This window comes from Pseudorasbora parva, chromosome 15 (genome assembly GCF_024679245.1).
Source record: "Pseudorasbora parva isolate DD20220531a chromosome 15, ASM2467924v1, whole genome shotgun sequence".
Classification (NCBI taxonomy): Eukaryota; Metazoa; Chordata; class Actinopteri; order Cypriniformes; family Gobionidae; genus Pseudorasbora; species Pseudorasbora parva.
In genome coordinates, this window is record NC_090186.1 from 37,474,001 (window position 1) to 37,491,019 (window position 17,019).

The 17,019-nt window shown below is 37.8% G+C and overlaps 1 protein-coding gene across 1 annotated transcript in view; it reads left to right on the plus strand.

Annotated features, from left to right (window-relative positions):
- The window catches only part of man1a1 (mannosidase, alpha, class 1A, member 1), a 162,197-nt gene that overhangs the window by 116,298 nt on the left and 28,880 nt on the right, over positions 1 to 17,019 (plus strand). The window contains exons 6-7 of the mRNA XM_067417967.1: positions 14,284 to 14,407; positions 14,842 to 14,935. Coding sequence (XP_067274068.1) covers positions 14,284 to 14,407; positions 14,842 to 14,935 — 218 coding nt within the window. The remainder of the gene's footprint in view (positions 1 to 14,283; positions 14,408 to 14,841; positions 14,936 to 17,019) is intronic.

Sequence of the window (17,019 nt, forward strand, 5' to 3'; positions counted from 1 at the left end):
TGACGTGCGAACTGCAGCAAATGAAACTTAATGTCAACAATTCTGTGTTTTTATGTCAATATGGGGTGATGTGTGTACAATGAGAAAAAAAAATTAACTTAAGTGATTTTAGCAAATGGCTGCAATATAACAAAATGTAAGGGGGTCTGTATAATATACAGTGGGTACAGAAAGTATTCAATTTTATTTTCTTAAATGTAAATTCATTTAATATTTATTTCTAATTAACAAATGCATATGTGTATTTAAAAAAAAAAAATTATAATTCTATCTAAATATATTCATAGTGCCGTTTTCTAGTATTAATTATTTTATATATATATATATATATATATATATATATATATATATATATATATATATATATATATATATATATATATATATATATATATATATATATATATATATATATATATATATATATATATATATATACTTGTGTATATATGTAATGCTGTCTTTCCCCAATTTTGCTTTAGAAAAACAACAGTAGCACAGCTACTGAAAATCTTCAGATCACCGATTTTATTTTTTATTTCTAGACCCCAAACTCCTCTACATAAGCTTTAGTTTTTTTTTTCGATTAAAACTCAGTTTGTGTAGTAGAAGTAGTCATCTGTGTATTTTCAGTTGCCAGTATAGAAATGCTAGAATAGTCAGTAATGATATCAAATTCAAGATAATTGGAAAACCTCAGCCATAAAGAGGTGAAAGATTGGGTAGCTGGGGCTTTTAAACAGTCGGTGACGAGCTGTTGTTTGTTCCGAGGGGTCCTCGGCGGTGCGATCATCCTTGATTTAGCCTTGTGTTCTTGTGAGTTGAAAGCTCTGGAGAGGAGATCATAATCATATTCAGTGTCTAATGAGAGCATGAATCACAGCGATTGTGAGTTTATGTGCTGTGAATTCATATTCTCTTCTGAATCTGTTTAATTGAGCAAATATAGAGATATTATCGAAGAGAGCGAAGCAATGCAGAGTGATTATGAAATCCACTTATTAGGAAGAGGTGTGATAAACAGCTCAAATCTAAATTAAAACACAGTATGTTTGGACAGTTGTCAGATAACTTTATGCACCCACCAATGTGAGTATTGACCCACTTGCAGTAGCAAGAAGCCTCAAGCCAACAGAAATTTGAATTTGTATGACTTATATGGGCTTTATTATTATGCTGTCTGTCTGCTGTGAGTCCCCAGTGTTCCAGGCAGAAAATTAAAGGCGAGAGAAGACAGAAGAGGCCTCATTTTTACAGACAACCTTGACCCAGATTTGGCTAGAGCAAGACTGAGGGTCTCTATGGATGACTTTCCAGCTTCTGCTTGTCGGTGCACACATTTGCTTAAAAGCTATCGACTGCCTGTGCGTAACATTCGCTCGGTGTGAACGGTTATAATGTGTAACCTCTAATTGTCACATAAAATCGAAATGTTAATGCGTAGTGCTGCTTAGAAACTCACAAAGCATTTGTTCAATTGACTGTAGGATGACGCGACTCCCAGCGTGCTTGAAATTAAACCAGCAGTAAAAGTGTCATTATTTGCTCCTTGGTTCTTGATGCAGCTGTTCCCTTTGTTCACATATCCGCTTTGAAAGACTATTACAGTGGTTTAAAGCTTGATTGCAACTTTTTATCTCTTAACTCTAAAAGATGAATTGAAAAAAATACTTTTTCTACCGACAATATCCCATAATGATAATGTGAAAGAAGTTTGTTTGAAAGCTTCTTAGAAATTTATTAAAAATAAAAAATGAAAAATATCACATGTATTTACAGCCTTTGCCATGACACTCAAAATTGAGCTCAGGTGCATCATGTTTCCACTGATCATCCTTGAAAAGTTTCTACAACTTTGAAGTCCACCTGCGGTAAATTCATTTGATGGACATGATTTGGAAAGGCCCACACCTGTCTATATAAGGTCCCACAGTTAACAGTGCATGTCAAGTACAACCCAAGTCATGAAGTTAGTAATTGTCTGTAGACCTCCGAAACAGAATTATTGATGGTCCCAGATTTTTCCTTAAGATTTTCATAAATTCCGCACCTAGACTCCAAGGCTCCATGCAGTTGTATGGCATATGTTGCATTAGATCATCCCTACAGTCTTTGCCTCGACTTGCTACCAAGGACATCCAGCTCTTTAAGCTCATGGAGTGTGTCAAACGCTCAAGCCATCATCCAGTACCTGCCCTCGTACGGTTTCTCCTGCAGACATGAATTCCAGCAAATTCCACATTCGCTCTTTGTTAACTATTCAAGAGGGGAAAGTTTCCTCTCATGCATAAACATAAGTCCTTCGTTACGTTTTTTTTTTTTTTTTTACGTTCCCCTTGGTTAAAGTCAAGCAGCCTGAAGCATTTCTCTATTTTTACTTTTTCTTCCATCTCCACACACACACACACACAGACACACACACACTGCAGTTTGAAAGGGGATGTGTCTGCTTTCCTGCACATCCTCTTCTTTTATGCTTTTGTCATCAGCCCATCTAGTTGTGTTCATGTGACTGTTGACCCCTGTTGCTGAAGAGTTTCTCAACGTCCTCTGCTCAGTGAAATATTTTTCATGGTCATTTTCATTTTTTTCCCACTGCTTATCTCTATTCTGCACTCCATCCTGGTGCCTTTTATGAGAGCTTGAAAGGCAGATAAAGGATTCCAAAATCAAATTTACAGTGCCACCTGTCTGACATCACTTTAATTCGGTTTAACCTCCTTCGCTTGAAATAAACTGAAGAATCCTGCTTTCTGCATGGTCAAGAGAAGAGCGAAAGAGTAGAACAAAAATCATAAATTGTTGATTATTCATTTGAAATTGTGATTATTATATGTGATTATCACAATTTACTTTGAATGATGCTTTGAATATCCTAATACCATTGTCTAAAGCAACTGCACGTCATATTTTTATTTTTTTATTTAGATTTTTGCTGAAAACACTCTTCCAAAAAACTTGTATTGCCTTTAGCATTAATCCTCAAATGTCAAATATACATTGGTATTGGTTTCTTCTTTAATTTTAAAATAAAAATAGGTACTTTCACACTGGGTAGATCTAACTAGGCATCAGGGGGGTTCCCCGAGAACTAAATGTTCCCCTAGGGTAATTTTCCTGGTTGCATCACCAGTAGGAACTCTGAAGTGACTCAAGCCACGCTTATTGTTGTGACTTTTATTTTGACAGCGTAGCGAACATTTATTTATTACTGAGAACGGCAAAGTCTGAGCACGGGGCGCTCACATTCTCAGTCTTGATTAGCTTACCCTCCACCGATCTACCAATCACGAAGACAGTAGTGTTTCGGCATCAGGGTTGCCAGCTCTGCTCTAGTTACCACAGCTGCAGCTACAAACGTTCCTGCTGGATCCTATCTGGCAACCTCGAGTCAGGGGGGAGGGGGAGAGGGGAGACACCTGCAGTACCAGTTTTGGCCACAATCTTACATACACTTCCTTTAAGTGCATTTACTGTTGGACAGTGGGCCATATCAGGGGGCATCCATACTTTAAAATCAGAGTTATTGAAATGCATCTTCATTATAAAAATAAAGCTTTAGTGAAGGATACTTTCTACATCCTTAAAAATAAAAAAATAAACAAGATTTGAAAACATCATTGGGGAATCGATTCTTGGAATCAACACGATTAACAGAACCAGGAGTCAGAATCGTTTGCAAAAATGTTGGTATTGAACAACCAAGATATTAAAGGAGTAGTTCACTTCAGAATTAAAATGTCCTGATAATTTACTCACCCCATGTCATCTAAGATGTCTTTCTTTCTTCAGTCAAAAGAAATGAAGGAAAACATTTTGAGGAAAACATTCCAGGTTTTTTCTCCATATAGTGCAGTTTAATGGGGTACAATGGTTTGAAGGTCCAATGTTTCAATGAAGCTTCAAAGAGCTATGCACGATCCCAGATGAGGAATGAGTGTCTTATCTAGCGAAACGATCAGTCATTTTCTAAAAATAAAAAAAGACAAACCTTTTTGACCACAAATAGTTTTTACTACTAAATTTGCACTGCAGTGCGCTACGTATTTCGTAATCACGTTTGAAAGGTCATGTGTGACCTAGGCACTATATAGAGAAAAATCCTGGAATGTTTTCCAAAACAATATGGAATCTTCTTGACTGAAGAAATAAAGACATGAACATCTTTGAGGATGTGTGGGTGAGTAAATTTTCAGGGAATTTTAACTCTGAAGTGATCTACTCCTTTAAGCAGGCAGTCTAATCTAATGAGATTTAGTTGGCGTGTAGTTGCAAAGGTTCTTCTGGTCATCAGAATGTTCAAAAGAGACCATCAAAATAAAGTGTTGCCAACATCGCAATTAATATTACTCCTGCCTCAGAATATTAAGGGCCATTCACACTTACAGTGACTAGATGGCATCATTTTAGTTTTTTTACTCTTTTTTTTACTCATTATAATTTTTTTTCAGACTTAGGAATTTCTTTTTAGATAACAGTGTTTGTTTAGCCTAGAAATCTAGATGCACCCTAGCGGCAGCAAATTTTATTTGCCCTCAAGTGTCGTCTAGGAACTCTCAATACACGTCTGAGCTGTATTCCTCAGAATCTGGACGGCCCAATCCCATCGTGTAGGCTATAGAGTCGGCGGGCGGGGCCATAATGACGACGGCCGAGTTGCGTTTGCGTGCTTCTAGTAAACACAGAAACTGGCGAACGGCAGCGGTCTTTCAAATCAGTTTGACTGTGATTCTGGAAGACTTGGAGTTAAGCTTTTCTCTGAGAAAAGAACAAAGAACGGCACTGAAGTCATTCTTAAAAAGGGAAGATGTGTTCGGAGTTTAGCCGACCGGATACGGTGAATGTTTAATCTATCAACAAGCTCTGTTTCACCTTCGTTGCTCTGGTTGTTGTAGCGCTATCCTATCGCGTGCAGAGGGAGTTTGAAAGACAACCGTTTATCCCGCCCCTCGGATTGAGCCGTCAATGGTGAGTTTCCAGACCAAACATCTTGATGTGGGTCTGGCTTGTCAGGCTAGTGTTTGTTGATAATGTAACAAAATGTATGCAAATGAGCTGCGATGGAGCAACTAGCAATAGCAATGAAGTGTTAATTCTTGCCCAGTCAGGCCAGATTTCTGCTTGACTTGACGACATCTACACTGGTTCCAAAAGGGTTTCTTTACAAAGACAACTTGCAATAGGTGATCAACTAGTCCATTTAATATTTTTGTTTGGTATACTCGGTTTGCATAACAGTCAGGTTTTTTTTGTTTTTTTTTCTAAATCACCACCATCAATGCAGCACTTGTAAAAATGTACAATTTCAATAGAACGATACAATTTCATGGCAATCACTGTTGGATGCACATCACCTGCTGAGAGCATTTTTAGGTTATTATGCAGAAGCCAAAGGTTTATTTCAGAGAGACTATAAAGAGATTAAAGGAGAGAGTCTATTACTCGTTCTTTATAGGGTGGCACTCTCTTTTAGATGTGTAATTTTTCACCCAGCGAATGATGAAATGCCTTAAATAACATTTTAAAGGCTCTTTGATTTGGACCGGTAATCAATCACCCAGAACACCCTAGCAACCACATAGCAACGCACTATAAACGACTAAGAACCGCTTTAGCATCATGGCAGGTTTTGCACAAGCACTTTTTCTTTTGAAATAAACGTGAAGTCTATTTCCCTCTGATGGCGAGGATGTATTTTTACATGCAACAGTGATTCACACCAATGGAACAAGCATTCACGCTTGAATGAGAAACACGCAAGAAAGTTATCGTGTTAATCAACACCTAAGTTTCTGTTGAGGTGGGTAAATGTGCCTTTCAAGTAATGTATTCATCTCATAGGCAAGACAGTATCTGCTTGACGACTGCGCCTCGCTGGGATGTTCGATGTTGGTGGGAAACGTAAGCTTCATAGCGGCGCTTTGAATAGGGCCACATGCTGCGTGATTTTCTGCTGTCATTTTCCTCTCCAGATAATTGATGTCCTCTAAATGGTATTTTACAATTGTTCATTTTCTTTTTTTTCAGTTACTCATCTATTACAGGCATACATAGAGGTTACATAACAAGAGTATTTATGACTGATGGATGCTTTTGAGAGGGATTGAGGCCTTTTATTCTTCCAAAAGAGAGGAAAAAAACAGAAGGAGAAAACATAAAGTCCGACAATGAGACATTGCTCTCCTCTCTCCCTCCTCCGAGAGCCACAGCTCTGTTTGATCCATTTTTTAGGCCTCTCCTCTCACCCCCAACTACAGAGAAAAAAAATCGAACAAGATTACGGAAAATTGTTCTATGGTTTAATTGAGCTTTACATTAAGCAGATGTCATGGAGTAAAGAATGGTATAAACGTTTTTTTACTAATCTCCATTTTATTATGACAAACGGCCGAGTCGCCACCGTGCCCCCGGTTGCTTAAACTCTGGGTAATCAATTCAGAAGACTTGGGCTGTTAGGGATACGTGCCTGATGTGATTAGACTAATTTTAAAGGCATTTTGCTGTTGCTCGGTGCTTGAGCAGTCAAAAACATTACCTGTAAGCCTTGGCTGTTTTATTGTCTGCAAAGTTAAACATCGCAACCCTGTCAGATCAATATCACTGTTTTGCGGGGTTACGACAGCTTTATAGATGCCTGTAATGTATAGCATGCATATGTGGCCTCTGGCCTACATAAATGAAATGTTAGGTTGTGAACAAGAGATGGAGAGAGTGTCATTGTGAGACTCTGGTCTGATGTCAAACATAACTTCACAAAGGCTAACTTCTGTAGCAGCCTAAGGATACATGAGCTTTGGTTCATTTGGTGGAGTTCGTATTTCACTCCAGCGCTAGTTAATTATTCAGGCTAATGGTATTTTCTCAGCGCTCTGGCAGATAATTTGTTATGTATCCCTTACTGCTCATTATTAAGTGTCCTACTGCTGGGATGAAGGCCTACATAGAGAGACAGCTGGGAAAGAACTACCTTTTAGGACAGTGCCATTTATGGAGAGATGTGTACACTAATCAAGCTAATTTCTAAAACTTACATAACAGTGTTATGTTACAGATATTATTTCAGTTTATTTATTTACTTATTTAGCCGTGTGTGTGTGTGTGTGTGTGTGTGTGTGTGTGTGTGTGTGTGTGTGTGTGTGTGTGTGTGTTTACTTGTTTATATTACATTGTGGGGACCAAATGTAATATAAACATCAGATCACCTACATTGTGAGGACCAGCCAGTGGTCCCCACAATGTATATGGATTGATAAACATACTAAATTGTGTTTTTGTTTTTTTGTTTTAAAATGTAAAATGCACAATGTTTCCTGTGATGGGTAGGTTTAGGGGATAGAATGTACAGTTTGTACGGTGTAAAATCCATTACGCCTATGGAAAGTGCCCACAATTTAACAAAAACTTGTGTGTGTGGCGCCTTTTGAATGAGTCATTGAAAAATTTACTCAATTGATTTGTTCAAAGCCACAGATTAATTTAGGAATTAAGCACGTCTTTATTACTAACTTAGTTATATTCTTATTTATTATGCATATGCGATCACTATTTTAATTCCTTTCTATGTAAAGCACTTTGAATTGCCATTGTGTATGAAATGTGCTATATAAATAAAGTTGCCTTAGTCATAAACATGACGGCCAAATAATTAACTTAGAATTTCTTGTTTATTAAACGGTTTCAATAAAACAATTGTATTCTTGTGTATATATGTATGCATAAGTGTGTATGGGTGTGTGGTAAGACCACTTCTACAAATTGACATGAAATGCTACCAAAATGTTCCAGCGATATTCATAAAATTATTTACAGTAAGCGCAATCTGAATTTCTGTTAAACTCTGAAGAAAGTTTGCATACCTTAACAAAAGTGAAACACAGTCATTTGCTTAATTTAATGCAAAATATGATATATCAGAGTCTATAAACCAATGCTCAACATATATTTTCGGGGATTGTGTGGTCACATGACTTACCTTGTTATAAAAATAAAAAGTCTCACTGTAGAAAATTATATATAAAATTATATAAAAATCTATATTTTTGATGACTCTGTTGGCTCATGCTAACTTATTAACTTTATTATATTAACTAAAACTGAATATTAATTCATGATACATTGTGTAATTTAAAGGGGTGGTTCCGTGGTTTTTTTTCTAGGCTTGATTGTGTTTATGGGGCGCATTATAACATAACGTCTTAATCCTTTTTTTTTTTTTTTCACACCGCTGTCTCCACTGTCCTTTGAGCGGCTCGTTTGCTTCCTGCTTCTATGAAGCCCATCCCTCTGAAAAACGCAATGGTCTTAGATTGGTTAGATGGCCAAATGTAGTTTCATGTATTTTTATTGGCTGAAGTGCCAAGCACTGGTTGTCCAGAAACGCCACGCCCCTTACCATTGCGGGCAGAAGTCACATCTGGGGCAGTGTTTATGTTAATAGCAAGGGTTTATGATGTCACCAACCCGGGAAGAAGCTCGTTGTAGTCCAAACCGACCGTTTTTGTAGGCAATAAACTGCTGTAACTTTAAAAGACAATATCTCCGTGAACTTTCATTGAACTTGAATGCATTGAACTTTCAGCACTGTAACTTTGCAGATACTGTTTATGCTCAAGCAGAAACATTACACACTGACTAAAGTTGGTGAAATCGCATGCGACCACCCCGTTAAGTGGGACCGTACTGTGCGTTTATGTCAGCCATTTTTGAGAATCCATTTTTCATGTTACTGACCATGAGAAAATGTGAGGTCCCATGGCCAAACCAGTTGAGAACTACTGGTCTATATTCTGCCAACAAAGGGAATATCATTAGAGGATCTGCTAAATCTGTATTTGGAAATTTCAGTAACAAGCCTGTATGTTCTTGTATTTTTTTACCTGGCATTCCCTTTCCCTCCATTTTCCTAAATTTGTGTTACATGCTTTAATCATCTGTGTAATGAAAAACAAATTAGTTTGGCACAGCTAAGGGCTCTACGCTAACATTTGCTTAGGAGTGCTCTTGCCCTTAGGGGCACAGTCTGTGTTTGTTTGTTTCCTAAGACTGCAAAACTAATGTGTGACAATATAACACATGCCCAATAAGGCACTGAAAAACTGAAATATGCAAAACTGCAACCATTCTGAAACCGGGTTGGTGTGGGACAAAGTACATCAGACACTTTCAAGAATAAACGTCTTCAACCTGACAGGTGGCAGACCAGACTGAACATCCGATAAAGAGAACTCTATCGTCATATCTTCATACCTCCAGTAGTCTTTAAAAGGTGCACTTTGTAACTTTTGATCCTTCTAGTAGTTAAAAATAAAACTGCATGCATTTTTCAGAAGAGCATTTTTTTTTTTTTTTGGTTGTGCTTCGGCTCTGCGTGATGGATGAATATGACCCTTCACAATAGATAATGTTTTACAATGTACTTTATTATAGCAGTTTATCTGTTCAGTAAAATACATTACTCACCTGTTGAGTAATAAAAAACCCATCTCTCTGTCACTTTTACAATATTTAAAGGGTTCGTTCACCCAAAAAAAAAAAAAAAAAACCTGTCTTTAATGTATCACCCTCATGCCGTTCCACACCAGTAAGACCTCCGTTCATCTTCGGAACACAAATGAAGATATTTTTGTTGAAATCCGATGAGTCAGAATGGCTTTCATTGACACCAATGTCATTTCCTCTCTCAAGACCCTTAAAAGGCACTAAAGACGTCGTTACAAAGCCCATCTCACTACTTTTGGCTCTACAATAATTTTATGAAGCGACGAGAATAGTTTTTGTGCGTTAAACCTTCGATATTTACCATGTTCCATGTCAACCTTTCTCACCCGATGTGACGACAAGCCTATGCCACTCCCACATATGCATCAAAGTAGTCGGTGCAACTTTCTCTATTCACAGAAATTATAAGACACGCATGGGAGAGTGACGTATTTAAGCAATTTCCTGTTCTCTCTGGTTTAAAATATAAACGCTTGTATGTTTACCATAGTGAATCAGGGTAAAATAAAAACACAGTATTAATGATCTGGCTTATTATTTAAAGGTGAAATGTGTGAAGTTTTGCGACATTTATTGCTGGGGTTGAGATTTGCAACAGCCCACCGCTCACCCCTCCCTTTCGAGAAGCTACGGTGGCCAACACAGGACAAAGATGTCGTCGTCTGAGACAGCAGAGAGTAGTAGCGCTGAGTTGACCAGTTTGTCCATTTTCGGCTACAGTAAACAAACAAAAAAGTTACATCATTTACCTTTAAAAAACATTATATAATTTAACAGATCAGTGGTTCATGAATATAGATGAAAATAATGATCAAACTTTTATTGTTATGCATTTATTTTAACTCTGATCTGTTAAGTGTCATTTATGTAATACTTTAATTATAAAATTTGGCTCATAGTTTGAGGTCACTGAGATGATTTTATTTAAAGCTGCAGTCTGTAACTTTTTGCACTCTAGTGGTTAATAAACAGAACTGCATGCATCTTGCGGAAGAACATTGCAGCCAGAGCTACTTCTCTCTGTTTATGTCTGTGGCGGATCACAGAGGGACTGTGCTCCTCCGCAGCGGTACCTACCAGCCTGGCCTGAAATAGTCCCAATATAAATACTTATTATAAGTGTACCATAATGATTCAGGGTAAGACAAAAACACGGTTTGGAAAATGGATTCATGTTGAACATTCTCATTATAGAATTTTTTGTAAATCTTGAACACAAAAAAAGTTACGGACAGCAGCATTACGTTTTTTTTGTTTTTGTAAACGTGTTAAAGGTCCCGTTCTTCGTGATTCCATCTTTCAAACTTTAGTTAGTGTGTAATGTTGCTGTTAGAGCATAAATAATACCTGTAAAATTATAAAGCTCAAAGTTCAATGCCAAGCGAGATATTTTATTTAAGAGAAGTTCCCTTTCAAAGCCTACAGCAAACGTCTGGTTTGGACTACAGCAGGAAGTGCAGGGATAAAATGATGTCACTAGAACCGTTTGTTGACTAACCCTCCGCCCAACACACAAAAAAGGGGGCGTGGTCTTGTTGCTCTCCCACGTGGAGAAGAGCGCGCATTCAGCGTTTGCATCTCCTCGTTATGGTAAGAGGCGGGACCTTTCCGGGCAAAGTGCGCTAAGCTGCTGTCCAATCACAACACGGGAAGCGCTGGCCCAATCAGAACTCGTTATGTATTTCTGAAGGAGGGACTTCATAGAACAAGGAAATCATCAGGCCGTTTTTAGGACAGAGGAAACAGCGCTGTACAGATAAGTCAATTCTGTGAAAAATACTGTGTTTTTACACGCGAAACATGAACTCATGTTATACTGCACACTGTAAACATAATCAAAGCTTCGAAAACACGTGAAGAACGGGACCTTTAAATAAATCAAAAGTGACAGTGAACACATTAATAATGTTACAAAATATTTATATTTCAAATATGTGCTGTCACAATCTTCACAAGAATATGAAGCAGTTTAACAGTTCCAACATTAATAATAATAATAAGAAGAAAGAAGCAACTCAGCATAATGATTTCTGAAGGATCTTTTGACATGAGTACTGATGCTGAAAAATCAGCTGTGCATCACAGGAATAAATTACATTTGAAAATATAATATAATTGTTTTATCATATTTTATAATATTGCTGTTTTTACTGTAATTTTGATCAAATAAATGCAATCTTGGTGAGCATAAGACGTTAAAAACGTTCTGAACACCAAATGTCTGAACGGTAGAGTATATGCTGTAATTTAAGCCCAGATGCTGAAAAACATCTTTAAACGGTTGCAAACATTTGGGCTCGTTCTTTGACTTTGAAAAGCAGCCAATCGCAGTGTAATTTGAGTGATAGTGATGGTATTATTTGTTAACAAGGCGTGTTTGGGTGTCAGATGTCACTGAATGCATTTTCACATTTGTGCACCGCAATTTCCTTCCACAAATACCTGCACTGTGGAGTCCTGGGGTACGTGTAATACGCAGAGGTCTGAAGTGCCAGAGGCAGATCAGCGTTGTGTAAAAAATGATGACATTTGGTAGCAACACCCCAGAGGTGTTTGCACGCGTTGGCCTGCAAAATGAGGCCTTTGCTTCATTATTTTTTTTTATTAAGAATTCACTGCCACATGCTAGAAAATATCCTCTTGTAGTCAAAACGATTGTTCATTAATTATACAGATATGCGTAGAATTCTTTGCTATGAAATTGCATCATCCATAGAAAAACATTCACATAAAACCATCGTCCAAATTGAACCGTTAAGAGTACTTTAGTACTCAGTTTCTCCTGGCTAGAGCTATTGTGGGTAATTTACTGTTTTAATGATATGAATATCTTACACAGTCTGTTTCGTAGAATTAGGCTTTAAAAATAAAGTGGAGAGTGTCGTTTTTTTAAAAGCTGTTATTATGTGTCATTACTCAGCAGTAGTTTATCTTCATAATTGGTGTGGAGACAGAGACCCGTGCAGAGCGGATCTGCTGTCGGGGTAGTAACTGCTGGTCAGGAGACGTGGCGTACTGGTGGCTTCCTTTTCCAAGCCGGAGTTAAGTTTTCAGCTTTTAGTTGGAACCGTGCCATTGAAAATCAATAAAGACTGCTCTAATCACAGGAGGAGAACACGGCCCGTCTGCAAAATAACACTATGAAATCAACTTGGCAACCATGTCAGACGGAGTGTGATTAATTATGTTTCAATAAACTCTAGACTCTAGACATTAATTATCAGTTCATTGGCATAGTAAATAAAATACTGGAAGGTAAAACTAGGGACGAGCAAACAGTAATTGACTTAAATTGTACTCTGTAAAAAAATATTACACACTATCTACTTCAAAAAAATGTTTTATAAATTTTTATTTTTATTTTTTTGTGGAATCTACCTGAATAAATTAAGTAAAATTTCCTAAATGATTTAGTCTATAGCCCATGATGAGTTGCATATTATTTGTGGAATGTGCTTTTTTAATTTAAGTTGATTTAAAAAAGGGTATAAATTAGAGAATGGAAATGATCTGCATGTTCATATTTCACTTTGAGTTATGTTGTACAATTAATAGACTGTTTGCTGCTGGCACAAGTAGAATCAAACGTGTTACTGCATTGGCATTAGCAAAACGATTGCTCATTGAACAAAGCAACATGCTATATTATATTAAACATGCAGTTATTTAAATCACAACCTAACCATAAGCTCTACTCTTCTACACAATGGAAACAGTCAAAACTTCAACATAACAGAAATTCTTTCAAATGTCAAACATAACTGAACATTAAACATTAACAGATATTTCCCTTCACTCAAAAACACATTAAACAACACTTCATTTCAATAGTAATCTCCATTTCCAGCCAAATGCAAAGCATGCTGGGAACTAACAATGGTCTCTACATAATGGTCTCTAAATAAAACTGCATAATTGAGCTAATTCTCTTCACATTTACGTGTTTTGAAAGTCTCTTGTGATCACCAAGGCTGAATTTATTTGGTCAAAAATACAGAACTGTAATATTGTGAAATAGCATTACAATTTCAAATGTTTATTATTTTATTTTTTTTACAATGTAATTTACTCCTGTGATGCACAGCTGAATTTTCAGCATCATTACTCCAGTCTTCAGTGTCACATGATCCTTCAGAAATCATTCTAATATGAGGATTCACAGCTCAAGAAACATTTCTCCTTATAATTAATGTTTAAATCAGTTGTGCTGCTTAATATTTTTGTGGTAAACATGATCATTTTTGTTTTGTTTTCAGGATTCTTTGATTTCTTTTTTCCAAGTTGAAATGAAATGTCTATTCATTTTAAAATAAAAATGTCTTATTTGAAATATAAAAAAATGTCTAGCATTTAAGTATATTTACAGTCACTTTTGATTTAATTTAATGCATCCTTGCTGAAATAAAGTATTCACTTCTTAACTTACACTAAACTTTTAAACAGTGGGGTATATTTAAATAAATGAATGTATTTTTGCCTCAGAATCAGCTGAAATTCTTACTAATAATATTGGCATCATCAGACCAATCAAATCTAGTTAAAATCGAGTCCTGCCATATTTCTTTGATATACAGGTTTTTGTTTTCGGTTTGATTGTTTGTTTGTTTTTCCTCAGACATGCATCAAATTACTCAAGTTGCAAATTTCGCAGTCTTTCGGTTCAAGGGAAGTGGCCAGTTTTGACTGGTTGCTGGTTTTAACTGCACAAAATGTGTATGTACACGCAGCTCATTATTGCTCAGCTACTCAAATAAGCCTGATCTCTCTTCATTCCTCTTCCTGCAGTGGGATCGGTAGAAACTGGCCATGGGCGTCAGGAGGAAGCAGCATTCTCGCCGAATACGGGACGCTGCATTTGGAGTTCATGCACCTCAGTGAGCTTTCCGGGAGACCGGTTTTTGCAGAGAAGGTGAGCATCAGTTCTGGCGTTACACCTCTGCGGTGTCTTAAACACTATGCTGAACTAAATGCAAACTTGTAACATTCATGAACTGTTAGAAGAGCTGACCACACTGACCCAGGATGACCTCTGCTCGTAACCGTTTTATTGATGCTCGTTTCGCTGCAATTCTCAGATCTGATTTCTCGCCGAATGAATCCGCTGACCTGACCTGCAATATAGACGTAGACAAATGACACTATTACAAGCTCTGAATGAGGCTGTACAAACTGTGAAAGTGACCTAGTCCATGGATTTATGAGGCTGTCCCCTCTAGGAAGACATCGGTCGCATCATAGAGGCTGTTTACTACGTTTTCAGTGGCGTACTGTAGTGGATGAGCTTAGGTATGGCTTAATAATTTGATGCGGTGATATAAGCGATATTGTGCTCTGCCATTGCAGGTAATGAACATCAGAAAGGTGCTGAATCGGCTGGATAAACCTCAAGGCTTGTACCCGAATTACCTGAACCCTAACAGTGGACAGTGGGGCCAGCGTAAGTCCAAAAGCACACACACATGCTGAAGAACTTCAGAAGTATTGGCTGAAATGTGATGCTATTTGTTCAAGAAGTTGCCAGTTTTCCCAGAAACGTCATGATTAAAATGAGCAGCTTTATCCATAAGTTGTCCAGCAAAATTCTTTCTCTGAGTGGAACGGATTCACAAGTGTTTCTCTTTGAGATTTGTACACAAAATACTCTAGTTGTGACACTCGAAGGCTGATTCAAGGCGATATTTGTTGTGGATTGACAGAGACTATACTTTGGAAGGTGTGTGTGCATTTTAAATGCTTTTGTTGAATTCAGCAGGAGGGAACCCTGAGGCAAAGTCTATTAGAAGCGGAAACACACTCTGGCTGTTCATTGTGTCTATAAGACCGCCAGGACATGTTTTCTCTTTAGGGTCTCATAGCTAAAGGAACATGTCAATATTGTTAATGTCAGTATTTAATATAAGTTAGATAGGGGTGGGCAATATACTGTACCGGCAGACATTAACACAATCAACCCATAGAGATTTTAGATCTCTTCTAATAGAGGTTACTCTTATGTCATATGACTAGTGCTGGGCGATGTGGCAAAAAAAAGTATCACAACAACATGTTTCATATCAGTCAAAATCGATAATTATAAACTGCAAATATTACGATAAATGTCAAGTCTTTTTTGTCTTGTCAATCTTGTCAAATCGTTTGTGTAAAGGCAGCTTTTTTCTCCTGAGTGAAAGTTGTACAAACCAGACATTTAATTGCTTTTTTAAACAACTTTTTATTGACTTAACATGCCAAACACTTGCCAAATAGGCAAAATCTGAGGTTGAATATTCAACGCATTTATAATGACAAAATATTGTTTCTACATCCAAATATACACAAGTACATTTTAGCATTAAACATTATGACCACTGACAGGTGAAGTGAATAACACTGATTATCTCCATCACGGCACCTGTTAGTGGGTGGGATATATTAGGCAGCAAGTGAACATTTTGTCCTCAAAGGTGATGTTATAATGGGCAAGCGAAAGGATTTTAGCGAGTTTGACAAGGGCCAAATTGTGATGGCTGGACAACCTGGTTAGAACATCTCCAAAACTGCAGCTCTTCTGGGGTGTTCCAGGTCTGCAGTGGTCAGTATCTATCAAAAGTGCTCCAAGGAAGGAACAGTGGTGAACCGGTGACAGGGTCATGGGCGGCCAAGGCTCACTGATGCACGTGGGGAGCGAAGGCTGGCCCGTGTGGTCCGATCGAACAGATAAGCTACTGTTACTCAAATTACTCTAGAAGTTAATGCTGGTTCTGATAGAAAGGTCAGAACACACAATGCATCGCAGTTTGTTTCGTATGTAGCTGCATAGCCGCAGATCAGCCAGGGTGCCCATGCTGACCCCTGTCCACCGACGGAAGTGCAAACAGTGGACATGTGAGCATTAGAACTGGACCACGGAGCAATGGAAGAAGGTGGCCTGGTCTGGTGATTCACATTTTCTTTTACATCATGTGGATGGATGATTTTGTGTGCGTCGCTTGCCTAGGAAACACATGGCACCAGGATGCACTATGGGAAGAAGGCAAACTGGCGTATATGGAGTGTGATGCTTTGGGCAATGTTCTGCTGGGAAACCTTGGGTCCTGCCATCCATTTACTTTGACACGTACCACCAACCTAAGCATTGCTGGAGACCATGTACACTATTTCATGCCTCTTTCAGTAGGATAATGCGCCCTGCCACAAAGCAAAAATAGTTTAGGAAAGATTTGAAGAGCACAACAATGAGTTTGAGGTGCTGAATTGGCCTCCAATCCAATCGATCATCTGTGGGATGTGCTAAACAAACAAGTCCGATCCATGGATGCCTTACCTCGCAACTTACAGGACTTAAAGTAACCAACCAAAATTGTGTGACATGTAAATCTGGAGCAAAATCCCTAAAGGCAAAGAAGGACATTATTTTCTTGCTACTGAGCTTCTCGCATGGAACTCATGAATATCTTTCAAAACTTTGAAACCATGAACCACTCAAACTTTGGCAAAACCAGTGGCAAGTTCTCCTGTTTGGAGCCTGGGAACTTTTAAACA